The sequence below is a fragment of the Hoplias malabaricus genome, chromosome 14, assembly GCF_029633855.1.
Source record: "Hoplias malabaricus isolate fHopMal1 chromosome 14, fHopMal1.hap1, whole genome shotgun sequence".
In the NCBI taxonomy this organism is placed as follows: Eukaryota; Metazoa; Chordata; class Actinopteri; order Characiformes; family Erythrinidae; genus Hoplias; species Hoplias malabaricus.
This window is the reverse complement of record NC_089813.1, coordinates 23,405-34,738: the sequence shown is the minus strand read 5'-3', so window position 1 is coordinate 34,738 and position 11,334 is coordinate 23,405. Positions and strand designations below refer to the sequence as shown.

Genomic DNA, 11,334 nt, shown 5'->3' with positions numbered 1-11,334 from the left:
TCTCTCTCCCTCTCTCTGTCTCTCTCCCTCCCCCCCATCTCTCTCTCTCCCTCCCCCCCATCTCTCTCTCTCTCCCCCTCCCCCATCTCTCTCTGTCTCTCTCTCTCTCCCCATCTCTCTCTCTCTCTCCCCATCTCTCTCTCTGTCTCTCTCCCTCCCCATCTCTCTGTCTCTCTCCATCTCTCTCTCTCTCCCCATTTCTCTGTCTGTCTCCATCTCTCTCTCTCTCTCCCTCCCCCCCCCATCTCTCTCTCTCAAATCAAGACCAAAGATCACTGTTTCAGTACAAAATAGGTTTTAATTGAACAAAAATATCTTCAGTGTTGTGTGTGTGATTTCACATGGCATTAACAACATAAACTCCACTGTACAGTCGCACTGACAAACACAAGACACCGAGCTCACGCTCCTCACACTCCTCTTCACAAAACAAAGTTCAAAACTAAAAGCCCTAAGGCCAAGTGCTTGTTTTCGCTCCACCTCCTGCTTCTGCCAGACGTCGGTCGGCCGAGTAAAAGATGGCGGGGGGATCACGTGATTCACGTGATTTATTTATAAAACAAAAAAAACCTCAGGATCACAGTCTCCTGTGACGCGCTGAGAGAAGGTCACGTGTGTAACTCTACACTAAAACAGAAAGAAAAAAGGTGGTCAAGGCATTTCAGAAGTCGTCCAGAGCGTCTGCCTTGGGGATGGATAAGCCTCGCTCCTTCACCGCCTGCATCTTCTTCTTCTCGGACTCCTGCTTGGCCTGCTGCTCCAGCCGCTGCTCCTCCAGGATCTCCTCAATCGACACTCTCTGTAGGATCTGATCACATTCTTTATCCAGGTCCTGGAACAGAGAGGAAAACCAGCCCCAGTCAACTTCATTTCAAATGTTATTTTTGTGTGGAACATAATTCTGATTCTAAACCAAACCCCACAGCAGTGTTCTCCCCCTGTGTAAACAGCCCCTGTTCCTTTAAATGATAATGAGCCGCTCTCTGTTCACCCCGACCCCGAGCGCACAGCAGTGAGGAGCGAGGAGCAGAAGCTCTGGTTTTTAGCCGTTTTCACTCTGTTCTCTTTCTTCTCCGTTTTTACTCAGTGCTCTTATTTCTCCGTGCTCGTTGTGTCTGTTTCGCTGAGTTTAACCTCGTCTTTGAGCTCTCACATAAACACGGGTCCAGCACTGTGATTGGACAGAGTCAGACGAGGGGGCGGGGCCATTCTAAAGTCTTCCGGCGTCAAGTACAGAGCGGAGCAGAGTCAGAACGGCGTGCGTCATCCCGTGTTTTCTGACTTGGGCAGCACACAAGAAACCGATTGGGTGGTTTTGTTTCACAGTGTGTGGGTTGGTGGGCTCCATATCTTTACAGTAATGTGCACATGCACTGAACAAGGGGTTTATTTATAATAATAGGTGCCCTTAAAAATAATTAATGAATATTAAAAAAAAAAAAAAAACCCAGAGCAAACCGAGGTCTGCACTCACGACTTCTCCGAGCAGGACGACGTTCTCTCCTCGGACCACAAATATCCCTCGGGGAATGTCTCCAAACTTCTTCTTGACGTGGATGCGCTCCACTGTTTGATGTAAAACTAAGTTAGCTGTGGGTGAGAAGAGGGTGGACATTAACTGAGGTGTTGTGTTAATTCAGGTTTGACTTCTGTGGTGTGATTATAGGAGCATTTCTAAAAGATAACGAAGTAGAAACAGCTCTGGTTCTGACACTTCTCTAAACACAAGCGAAGGAGGGGACACAGCAGCGCGGACGAACACACTCCATTACAACACAAGCATTTAAAGCAACACTAGGTATGATTTAGTGCATTTTCTCCTGGCTTCAGTTGAGGAGCGCAATTTTCTACCCTCTCCCAAAGGTTACATAGTGTAGTTTCTGCAGTGCTGAGCTTGGAGCAGCAAAGACAAAGGCTCTATTCTGCCCTTTACACCTCAGTGGAGCAGCACAGGGATTTAAACTAAAAATACTGCAGTGTTGCTTTAAAAAATAAACAAATAATAAATAAATTTATAATAATATATTTATCAGAGAAGGACTTTTGTAAATATGACGCTCACCAAACTGATCTATGCTTCTGAGGATCCCAATTAACGTTCTCCCATCTCTGAGAAGAACGAGGTGTTTTTCTGGAAGAAGGAAAAATATAAAACTCCATCACACAGAGGGAAATATTACAGAGACCCGAATACACTCAATATTCCACTACTTTAAAGCAGCTCTGGACTTCAGTTTAAACAAAAACAAATGACCCCCTGCTCATTTCACACTGTGGAGAAACTGACTTTGAGCTGGAGTTTTAAGGTGGAATACAGCACTGAAATAAAAGCCCAGCTTCAGCTGAACTGAGGTAACTACTGCACTATTTAAGGTGGAATAAGAGGTTACGTTTAGGTTAATAGGAGCATCTAGTGCATTATTTAAGGTGGAACGGAGAATTAGAAAAAGAAGCCCAACTTCCAGCTACATTATAATCTGAGGTTTTACAGTTTAAACCTTTACTAACTTACTGTCTATATCCTCGATGAGGCTGGCGGTGCCCGGCATGTAATTCATATTGCAGACATCCAGAGACTTTAATAAAAATAAATAAATAAATCACAGAAAAACTGTATATGTATTAAATCTCTAACCGTGGACAGACAGCTTCAGCGGCGGCGCTTTCCACAAGAACAACCGGGTCACGGCGAGCCTTTAAAGGGCCGCCCGCCTGTTTCTCTGGCGTTTTTAATTTACTTTTTATTTTAATTTATTTTGCAAATTTTTAACTTTCAATTTAGATTTCAATGATCGCTGTTTGCTTTTTATTTACGGGCTATTTTTATTTTATTTTATTTATTTTTTTAACCATGCTTTTATTTTCTTAAATTTTAACGGTTTCGTTTTTTTATCTTATTTTTATATTTTATTATATATGTATATATATTTTAAACACTTTTATCTTTAATTTCTTGTCGTTTATTGTTCATATATGTTCTATTTATTTTGCGTTACATTATTTATTTATTAATATATTTATATGTTACATTTGATCATATTTAATAGTTTTTTTTGTATTTTTTAATTTTCTATTTTGATTAAATAATTTTTTTACATTTTTAAAAATTTGTTACCAAATTTAAAATGTTTTATTATATTTCACAATGTATTTTTAAAATGTAATAAATTATTTATGTTCTATCATTTGTTTTCATATTTATTACAGTATTTTTACTTTCTTAATTTTTTATATTACGTTAATAATTTTATTTGAATTAAAAAATATATTTTAAAAAATGATAATTTTAAACGTCGTTTACTTTGTTTTTCGTGAATCAACTGTGGTTACACGTCACTGCTCGGCTGTGATTGGCTGGAGTATTGAGTACTTGTCTTCTGATTCGTTCGTTCCTTTAACTTAATGGGTTCCTGTCTATTTGTGATAGGGCTGTTTTATTTTCACCTTCTCGTATATGATTGGTTGTTGGGTTCCCATTCTCGTGTCTCGTTGGGTGTTGAGTAGTCAGTCTCGTTCTCTGATTGGCTTTTTCTGTTTTTATGCTTTTAAGTAGTTTAAACTAATAAAGATTTTTTGTTGTAGTAAGGAATTGAACGCGGTTTATGGTTGAATATTTATATTTAAATATTTAATCATTTATATATTAAAATGACAAAGAAATATTGGCTCGTTCGTGTCTGGGTCGAGCAGCAGCGCGGAGACTGAGGAAGACTGCAGCTACGTCCGACACGATGGCGTGAATAATAATGAAATAATAGGAATAATATTAATAATAACAGTAATAATAACGACCTGGGACTGTGAGCGGAACGTATAGAAGCTTCACAACGAGCTGGAGATCAGAATTAAAGCGGGAGAAAGCAGCTGAGACGCAACAATGGTAAAAACCGGGGCTAAAATAACACAAACTGGCTGTGGCTCGTGTCTGTGTCGGTTCATTGTTGTTGTGTTTACCTCCGTGTTTCCCTCAGTCTCTGATTAACGTTGTTCTGGAACTCACCCGCCTGGGCTTCACTGCCCCGTTACCCGCCGTGTGTTATCAGTTAGCTCTTAGCTCTCAACAAAACAACATATGTAACGTTTACAGCTTATTTGACGTTAACTGGGGCTCACCATTGTCTCCTAATGTATCAGTGCACTGTTGTGAACCGAGGAAGAGTGAAAAGGGCTTATGTTTCTCAAGTATTAGCAGTTTGTTTTTATCACCATGAAGTTAGCCTCGTCTCAGACTTCCTCACAGACACTAAGCCTCTGTATAGACTTCATTTCATTTGTAAATAACAGGTTTATCATCAGTTAATCCTCAAACATACGGCGTCTTGGATAAAGAGCTGAGCAGTGTTTCACAGACAGAGGTCCCTCACTCTTTGAACACTTCTTCTGAAATGAAGGTCATAATCTGGAAACAGCACTGAGTGTTAGAAGTGATGTCACAGACACTGAATCCACACACACCACTCAAAATGTAACGGCCGGGGCTCCATCGCTTCCAGAAAACACACTTTCACTGCTCCACGGCTGAATGCAGGGAGGTGTGTGCCCCTCAACTGTGATCAAAACTTTAATGTTGTATTTAATTAATATGTTTTCCGTGTTCATAAGGACTCAAATCCATATTGCGGCTATCCACCAAACTACTGGTACCCTCATTCTCACGCAGCTGGGCCTTATGGGAACGCCTACCCCTCGGGAGCAGAGGTCAACGGACAAGCGCCGTATAATCCCCAGGTACAGTATGAGTCCAGCCTTTAGGAGCTTTCCCTGTGGGGTCTGTGTGTGTGAGGAGCTGATTTTGGTCTCCAAAGGTAGACAAATGAGAAGTGTATATGTTGGATTCATAGTGGATTATAATCACTCAGGGGTTATTCCAGTCAGACTGCAAAAACTACACACACCATAAACTCATTCTGGACTAAAATGACTCCACAGTTATCGCCTGGTGGTGAGGAACTGGGCGTGTAACTGGAAGGTTGCTGGGTCGATCCCCAGAGCCGGCGGGCCCTTGAGAAAGGCACCTAACCCCCACCTGCTCCCTGGGTGCCGTGGCTAGGGCTGCCCACCACTCTTGGCACTGCTCGCTGCCCCCTAGTGTTCACTAGTATGTGTGTAAATGTGTGTTTCATGACACGAATTGGTCACTCTGTGCAGCACAGTGGCCAGTAAAGTGATTCTGATTCTAAGAATAACATACTGGTCACTCGTTATGGAACCTCCCCTGGTAAAGATCACCCAGCTTTGTACATGCTCAGAACCCTGACTGTCCTGTGTCCTTTTCCAGGCGATGTCCGGTTACCCGAACGGAGTCTACACCCCGGGACAGTACTCTGCGAACATGCTGCACCCTTCCAACCCGTTCTACTGCAGCGATCAGCTTCCTCCAAGACAACCACCTCAGTATCACAGTCAGGGCCCCGACAGGACCTCGGGAAACTCCCCCCAGCCCCCCTACCCCGTGCCACACTGCCAGGGGGTAGGTGTCGAATCAGACTCTTAGCACATTGCCCTGTAAATCAGAGAACGAGAGGCATGTGCAGTTTCCCTTTACTTGTCTACTCACAGTTTATCCAACAGTGTTTCTCTCCTCCTTCACTCTCTTACCTCAGGGTCCCGGATATCCCCCCGGTTCCTATCCGCACTACGGAGACGCCTGCCCCCCCAACGCTCCGTATCCCTCCCAGCAGTCCCTGCATGCGCGGCCCCAGCCGGAAGCCTGGCCTCATTCAGGCGGATACGGAGCGGCTCCGCAGCAGCAGTGGCAGTCCGGCAGCCAGCCGGCTCACGGGCCTTACGCTAACCCGGCTAATCATGCTAATCACGTACGACCTCCTCATCCTCCGCCCTGGCAAGGCCCCGCTCCACCTCCGTACGAACACAAGGTAAAAACCTGCCTCGTTCAGAAGCGTAGAATTGTAATCCAGAGTTCAGACATTCTCCACTCTTTCGTCATTTTACGGTGACTGTTATTCGTATTAAAAATCACAATTCTGATTTTATTCAACAAAAAAAGAACCTAAAAATGAAGCCGTGTGAAAAGTGAAGAGTTTATTGGGCGCTGCATTCGTTCTGAAAAAGCTGTTATGGGTTTGTTCTGATCAAATTCGACTCGTGGACGGAGCTGTATCTCATTAACCAGTGAAGAAAGACCATAGGTGAGAAATAGCGCCCCCTGTGGTGCAGGTGATAACCGTTAGTATGTGAAGGGACATGTAGGAGACCCACTCTGTGGAGCATAAACTGGTTTATTCAGAGTCGCACTTGTAAAACTAATACGTAACCACTCTCATGAACATATTTAGCTGTTCCTCGCAGTCGTAAAAACAACTGATTGCTCCTTTAATGTGACCTCAGACCGTCGATAGTGTTGTATAAGTCAGAGAACTGGAGGCTGACAGTGGAGCGTCCTGTGGAAGAAGTGAAAAGTCTCCGAGTTTAAAACCTAAGGATGGAGGAGTTGAGCTCTGTTGCATAACGTGCTTTCAGACGTCAGTACGGCCACTCAGGGTCAGCCCAATGTGTTTTCTTTAAGCTGGAGTTCCCTTAAGCTCCTCCAGTGTGTGTGTAAAAGTAAGACATGAAAAGACTGGACTGAACTCTGCTCAGTTACATCACCCGGTCTGACCCTGGATGTCTTCAGCTTTTGCGCACGTTTTTGACGAACGTGTCTTTAACCGCCGCAGCGTCCACTTCTTCAGAGTTGAGGAGTCCTTGGGCCACGAGCTTCTCCTGAGACGACGTTTATAAATCTCTAACTGTTAAATATGATGGATGACCTTGTGAGGGTGGGACTGAGGTGGGCGATGTGATGGTATCACGGGTTCCAATAGGTTTTAAAGCCTTTTTTGTGTAATGTTTAACTGCGATTCAGAACTCAAACCTAACTCTGCCTCGTATTAAAATCACATTCTTATTTTATTCAATTAAAAATGGAGCCGTGTGGAGAGTGAAGAGTTTATTGGGCGCTGCGTTGGTTCTGAGCTCCATCAGGAAAAAGCTGCAGAAGACTGTGATGGGTTTGTTCTGTTCTTGGGGACAGTACTGTGTCCTAAAGTCCGTGTGAGTGTGGGTTTAGACCAGTTACAGATGGGGGTTTGGATGTTAGCGAACATGAATGTAGCGTATTAATGATTTTTTTTATTTAAATACTTTTTAATGCTTTGTACAGGAACTCAAACTCAAAAGACACTCCTCCAAACTTGAGAAGCAGTGTGGCCTTGCCCTTAAGCGAGGGGACGTCTCGGACTCTGTGGAATCGCCAGAGACCAGCATCGACTCAGCAGAGGTGGCATAGGAGCTATGTTCGCTCAGTCGGTACAGCAGTGTGCAAGCCATTCACTCGCTTAAGGGCAAGGCCTCCCTGGTTGGAGTTTACCTCTTGACCTTTGAGTTAAAACAAACCACTAACATAAACCTACCTCGCTCTCATTTTTCAGCAGGAACCTCCGTATCCCGGTCCTCCTCACATCCCTCCCCGAAATCCAGTAACCGGCCCCAAACCTCGGCCCAACGCCCAGAACCCGAACCAGAACCAGGGCCCACCCAAACCGACCGAGTTCAGCGCCCCTCCTCAGATGTACAACAGAGGACCCGCCGGCGGAGGAGGAGGAGTGAAAAGCGGTGGCGAACCCAATCCGGCTCAGAACGACCCGCAGTATTCAAGCTCCGCCCCCTCCGTGGCTCCGCCCTTCGAAAATAACCCAGGCCTAGCTCGAGTGTGTCAGGTCCTGGCCAGAGTCCAGCTGCTCCAGGAGGACGTGGACGAGTTTGTGGGCAGAAAGACGGACAAAAGTTACCGCTGCCTCGAGGAGCTTCTGACCAAAGAGCTGCTGGAGCTGGACTCCGTCGAAACCAACGGCCAGGAGAGCGTCCGTCTCGCTCGCAAAGAGGCCGTCCAAAAGATCCAGGCCATCCTGGACCGGCTGGAGAAGAAGGCTTTCTAGACCGCCCGCCAGAATAAAAGCTCCCAGTCAGGGCTGAACTATGCGTGGAGGATTCGGTTCGGTTCTGTTTGTCCACCAGGATGTGTCCAGGCTCAAGGCTTGTTTTTGGGCCACATTTCCCCACGTTATAAAGGAAAACGGAACTCCTCCATATTGCGATTTCATGGTGAAAATGATTCGTGGTTCAGTCCTGCTCGGAGAGAGCGGGTTTGATTGGCACTTGGTTTGACTGACGCTCATATCTCAGTTTGTAGGGGTTTTTTCTTTGGTTTTGGGTTTGGATTTGTGTTTGTTTTGTTGGTTTGGTGTTTGAGACTGAATTCAGGGCCTGTTTCACAAAGCCAGATTTCTCAGTGTCGCCTGAAAACGTACGCCGCTTTTCCACTGCATGTTACCTACAAGACCACGGCGTAATTTTACGAGCTGCCGTCGTGAGTCGGATAAAAACAAACGTGATCTCTGCTGCAGCTGGAGATTTTACAGATGGAGAGTTGGTGCTGGTCGTCTGCGTTGCGTGGCGTAGAGTGACGACTCTCTCTGGACGATCAGCGCTCTGCAAGGTTTACACGCCACGGTTTAGTCCCTACTCGACTTGCTCTGAACCATGAGAGAACAGCCACTAAACAAGAACCTGCTTCCAGAACCAGGACCTGATTCACCTGGTGGAGGAGAGTAGGGACCCTGCAGTGGAAAAGCAGCAGTAGAAACTGAGGGTCAACTGAGCTCAGGCTCGGTTTTGACTTCAGTATTTGGCTTCAGCAAATACCCACTCTGTCAATTCTCTTCGGCCAGTCTTCCTACCCTCTTCCAAAAGTTACATAGTGCAGTTTCAGCAGTGCTGAGCCTAGAGTAGCAATAACTGAGGCTCTGTTCTCCTTATTACAGCTCAGTGGAGCATCACAAAGATTTGGAAGCTGTCATTTTAAGGTGGAAATGCTAAACTGTGTTGCTTTAAGAGCCTTATTTCAGGCTCCGTCTGGCTCTGTGGAACTTGTCCCAGTGTTTGTTTTGTCTGTTCAGTGTCTGGCAGGTGCACTATTCTCAGGACGGTGTCCTCATATTGCTCTCTGTGCCATGAACATCAGCTCAGCTCTTTTCTGATTCGTTCCCAGCGGTTTAGAGTTAATTTAATGTGGGTTTAACACGGTGTAGTTAGAGAGCGGCCCGTTACGAACATCACTGGACACTCTTAGGGATTTACGACGTGGTCCTGACAGTGACTGCAGGGTTGTGATGTCATTAACGGTGCCATAGCTCCTCGGAACCAACACATACCCTCCACTGACTGTAGCTCGTGTGTAGATTTCCCAGTCACTGCCGTCTCCACGCGTCCTGCTTCATACACAGCAACGGCTTGAGGAACGAGGGAACGTCTGCTTTTCAGCTGTTGATTTCTTTTCCTGTCTGTTTCTGAAAACGATAAACATTTTTAAATATCTATAAATACGACAAATTCACCTGTAGGGGTTAAAAAGAGGTTTTTATCTGGTGTTTGTTCCTCTTTCTTTCTTCCAGAAAGGCTTCGTGTCAGATTTCGGACCATTGCTGTGAGAGTTTGATGGCATCCTGCCACATACGCGTCGGAGGATTAGCTCCGGGTCCCAGCGCCTCACACGTGGTGTTAGATGGAGCTGTATCTCTTCGTAGAGCCCAGGTCCACGTCGGCTTTGGGCCGTGGTGACCTCGGGCCGGTGTCGTGATTATAACTCACAAACGATACGTTGTACAGCCCCGAGCTCATAGCTGTTGTAATAATATTGTGGTGATGACTAGACGATCGCCTTGACTTGAGCTGTGACAGTGTTTCTGAGCTGTTTCTGGGTTAGTCTCGCTGCTCCAGCACACGCTCACGCTCACGTTTCCCTCCAGAAGCAATACCGACAGCCCTGTTTACGAGGGCTCACGCAGCCTTGGACGTCTTCTCTCTCCTCTTCGTTTGGTTTGTTTCTTCGTTTCTCCGACTCTTTGTGAGCGTGTGTCACCGCGGAGACGGCGGCGAGCGTCCGGCCTCAAAACAACCGCCGTTTACAAACTGCGGAGGAGGCCTTTTTTTAAACGCAGCGTACCATTTGTATCTAAACCGTCTGAGGGAAGGCCGGGCGACTTCGGGACTTTCTCGAAGCAAGAAGAAAAGAAGAGGATGGAAAAGAAGAACTTTATGCCACTCTTTAATACTTTGCACCAAAGTCACTTTGCCCCCGGAGCGTTGGCTGCTCTTCCTCCAGTCGCGAAGGATGTTTTGTAAAGGGGAAATATAATCGTGCCATGTTATCGGCAGGTGCTTTTCATACACGACGGTGAACTATAACATACCTGAAGTAACAGTAAGTCGAAGGTTGTACTCTGCATGTGATAACGTCCGATTACTTTGTCGTCTCTGTGTTCCCTCCCTCTCTCTCTCTCTCCCACTCTCTCTCTGTCTCTCTGTACAATCTCATTATATCAATCAGAAATTGTATATTAGAAGAAGCTTTACAGAAGAAGGAGAGTATATTTGTATTACATGTACATAGAGAAAACACACACAACCCAGAATAGGACCAAAACCTGCTTGCTGAGGTTTCCGGTGTAATGCATGTTTTTGAACACAAGAGGGGGCGCTTTCCCCCCCACTCTCATGATGATAGGCTGATCACAATAAAAATAATATTGAAGTAAATTGTGTTGATTTGTGTGTTTCTGATTCACTATCACTTTCACACACTCACCCAGACACTCACACACACACACACACCTGTGGACAGTTTCACACACTCACCCAGTCACTCACACACACACACACACACACACACCTGTGGACAGTTTCACACACTCACCCAGTCACTCACACACACACACACACACACACCTGTGGACAGTTTCACACACTCACCCAGTCACTCACACACACACACACACCTGTGGACAATTTCACACACTCACCCAGTCACACTCTCTCACACACACACACACACAAATGTGGACAATTTCACACACTCATCCAGTCACTCTCTCTCTCACACACACACACCCAGTCTCACACACACACACCCAGTCACACACACACTCACCCAGTCACACACACACACTCACCCAGTCACCCGCGCACAAACACTCACCCAGTCACCCGCACACACACACTCACCCAGTCACTCTCACAAACACACACTCACCCAGTCTCACACACACTCACCCAGTCACACACACACACTCACCCAGTCACTCACTCACACACACACACACTCACCCAGTCACACACACACACACATACACTCACCCAGTCACTCGCACACACACACTCACACTCACCCAGTCATTCACACACACACTCACCCAGTCTCACTCACACACACACACACTCACCCAGTCACACACTCACCCAGTCACACACACACACACTCACCCAGTCACTCACACA

The 11,334-nt window shown here is 46.0% G+C and overlaps 2 protein-coding genes across 3 annotated transcripts; one reads left to right on the top strand and one right to left on the bottom strand.

Moving 5' to 3' along the window:
- Nucleotides 1–286: 286 nt before the first annotated feature.
- lsm1 (LSM1, U6 small nuclear RNA associated) lies at nucleotides 287–2,674 on the bottom strand. Its single transcript, XM_066644604.1, has 4 exons — nucleotides 2,513–2,674; nucleotides 2,063–2,131; nucleotides 1,475–1,590; nucleotides 287–832 (listed from the first exon to the last, which is right to left on the bottom strand). The coding sequence occupies exons 1-4, from the start codon at nucleotides 2,556–2,558 to the stop codon at nucleotides 662–664; spliced, it is 402 nt and encodes a 133-aa protein (XP_066500701.1). The 5' UTR covers nucleotides 2,559–2,674; the 3' UTR covers nucleotides 287–661.
- Nucleotides 2,675–3,526: 852 nt separating this feature from the next.
- Nucleotides 3,527–10,586, top strand: bag4 (BCL2 associated athanogene 4). 2 transcript variants are annotated; one of them, XM_066644670.1, is made up of 5 exons: nucleotides 3,527–3,880; nucleotides 4,603–4,728; nucleotides 5,279–5,470; nucleotides 5,604–5,876; nucleotides 7,434–10,586. In XM_066644670.1, the coding sequence occupies exons 1-5, from the start codon at nucleotides 3,878–3,880 to the stop codon at nucleotides 7,935–7,937; spliced, it is 1,098 nt and encodes a 365-aa protein (XP_066500767.1). In that variant the 5' UTR covers nucleotides 3,527–3,877; the 3' UTR covers nucleotides 7,938–10,586. The 2 variants fall into 2 exon arrangements, with proteins under 2 accessions (XP_066500767.1, XP_066500766.1); XM_066644669.1 differs by having other exon boundaries at nucleotides 3,532–3,880; nucleotides 7,431–10,586.
- The last annotated feature ends 748 nt before the right edge of the window (nucleotides 10,587–11,334 follow it).

Coding starts and splice junctions, on each gene's coding strand:
- lsm1 (XM_066644604.1), bottom strand. CDS start 2,558: ATGAATTACATGCCGGGCACCGCCAGCCTCATCGAGGATATAGACA. Junction 2,132..2,512: donor CCTCATCGAGGATATAGACA/GTAAGTTAGTAA, acceptor TCCTTCTTCCAG/AAAAACACCTCGTTCTTCTC. Junction 833..1,474: donor TCGTCCTGCTCGGAGAAGTC/GTGAGTGCAGAC, acceptor TCTCTGTTCCAG/GACCTGGATAAAGAATGTGA.
- bag4 (XM_066644669.1), top strand. Junction 5,471..5,603: donor CCGTGCCACACTGCCAGGGG/GTAGGTGTCGAA, acceptor CTCTTACCTCAG/GGTCCCGGATATCCCCCCGG. Junction 5,877..7,430: donor CACCTCCGTACGAACACAAG/GTAAAAACCTGC, acceptor CTCATTTTTCAG/CAGGAACCTCCGTATCCCGG.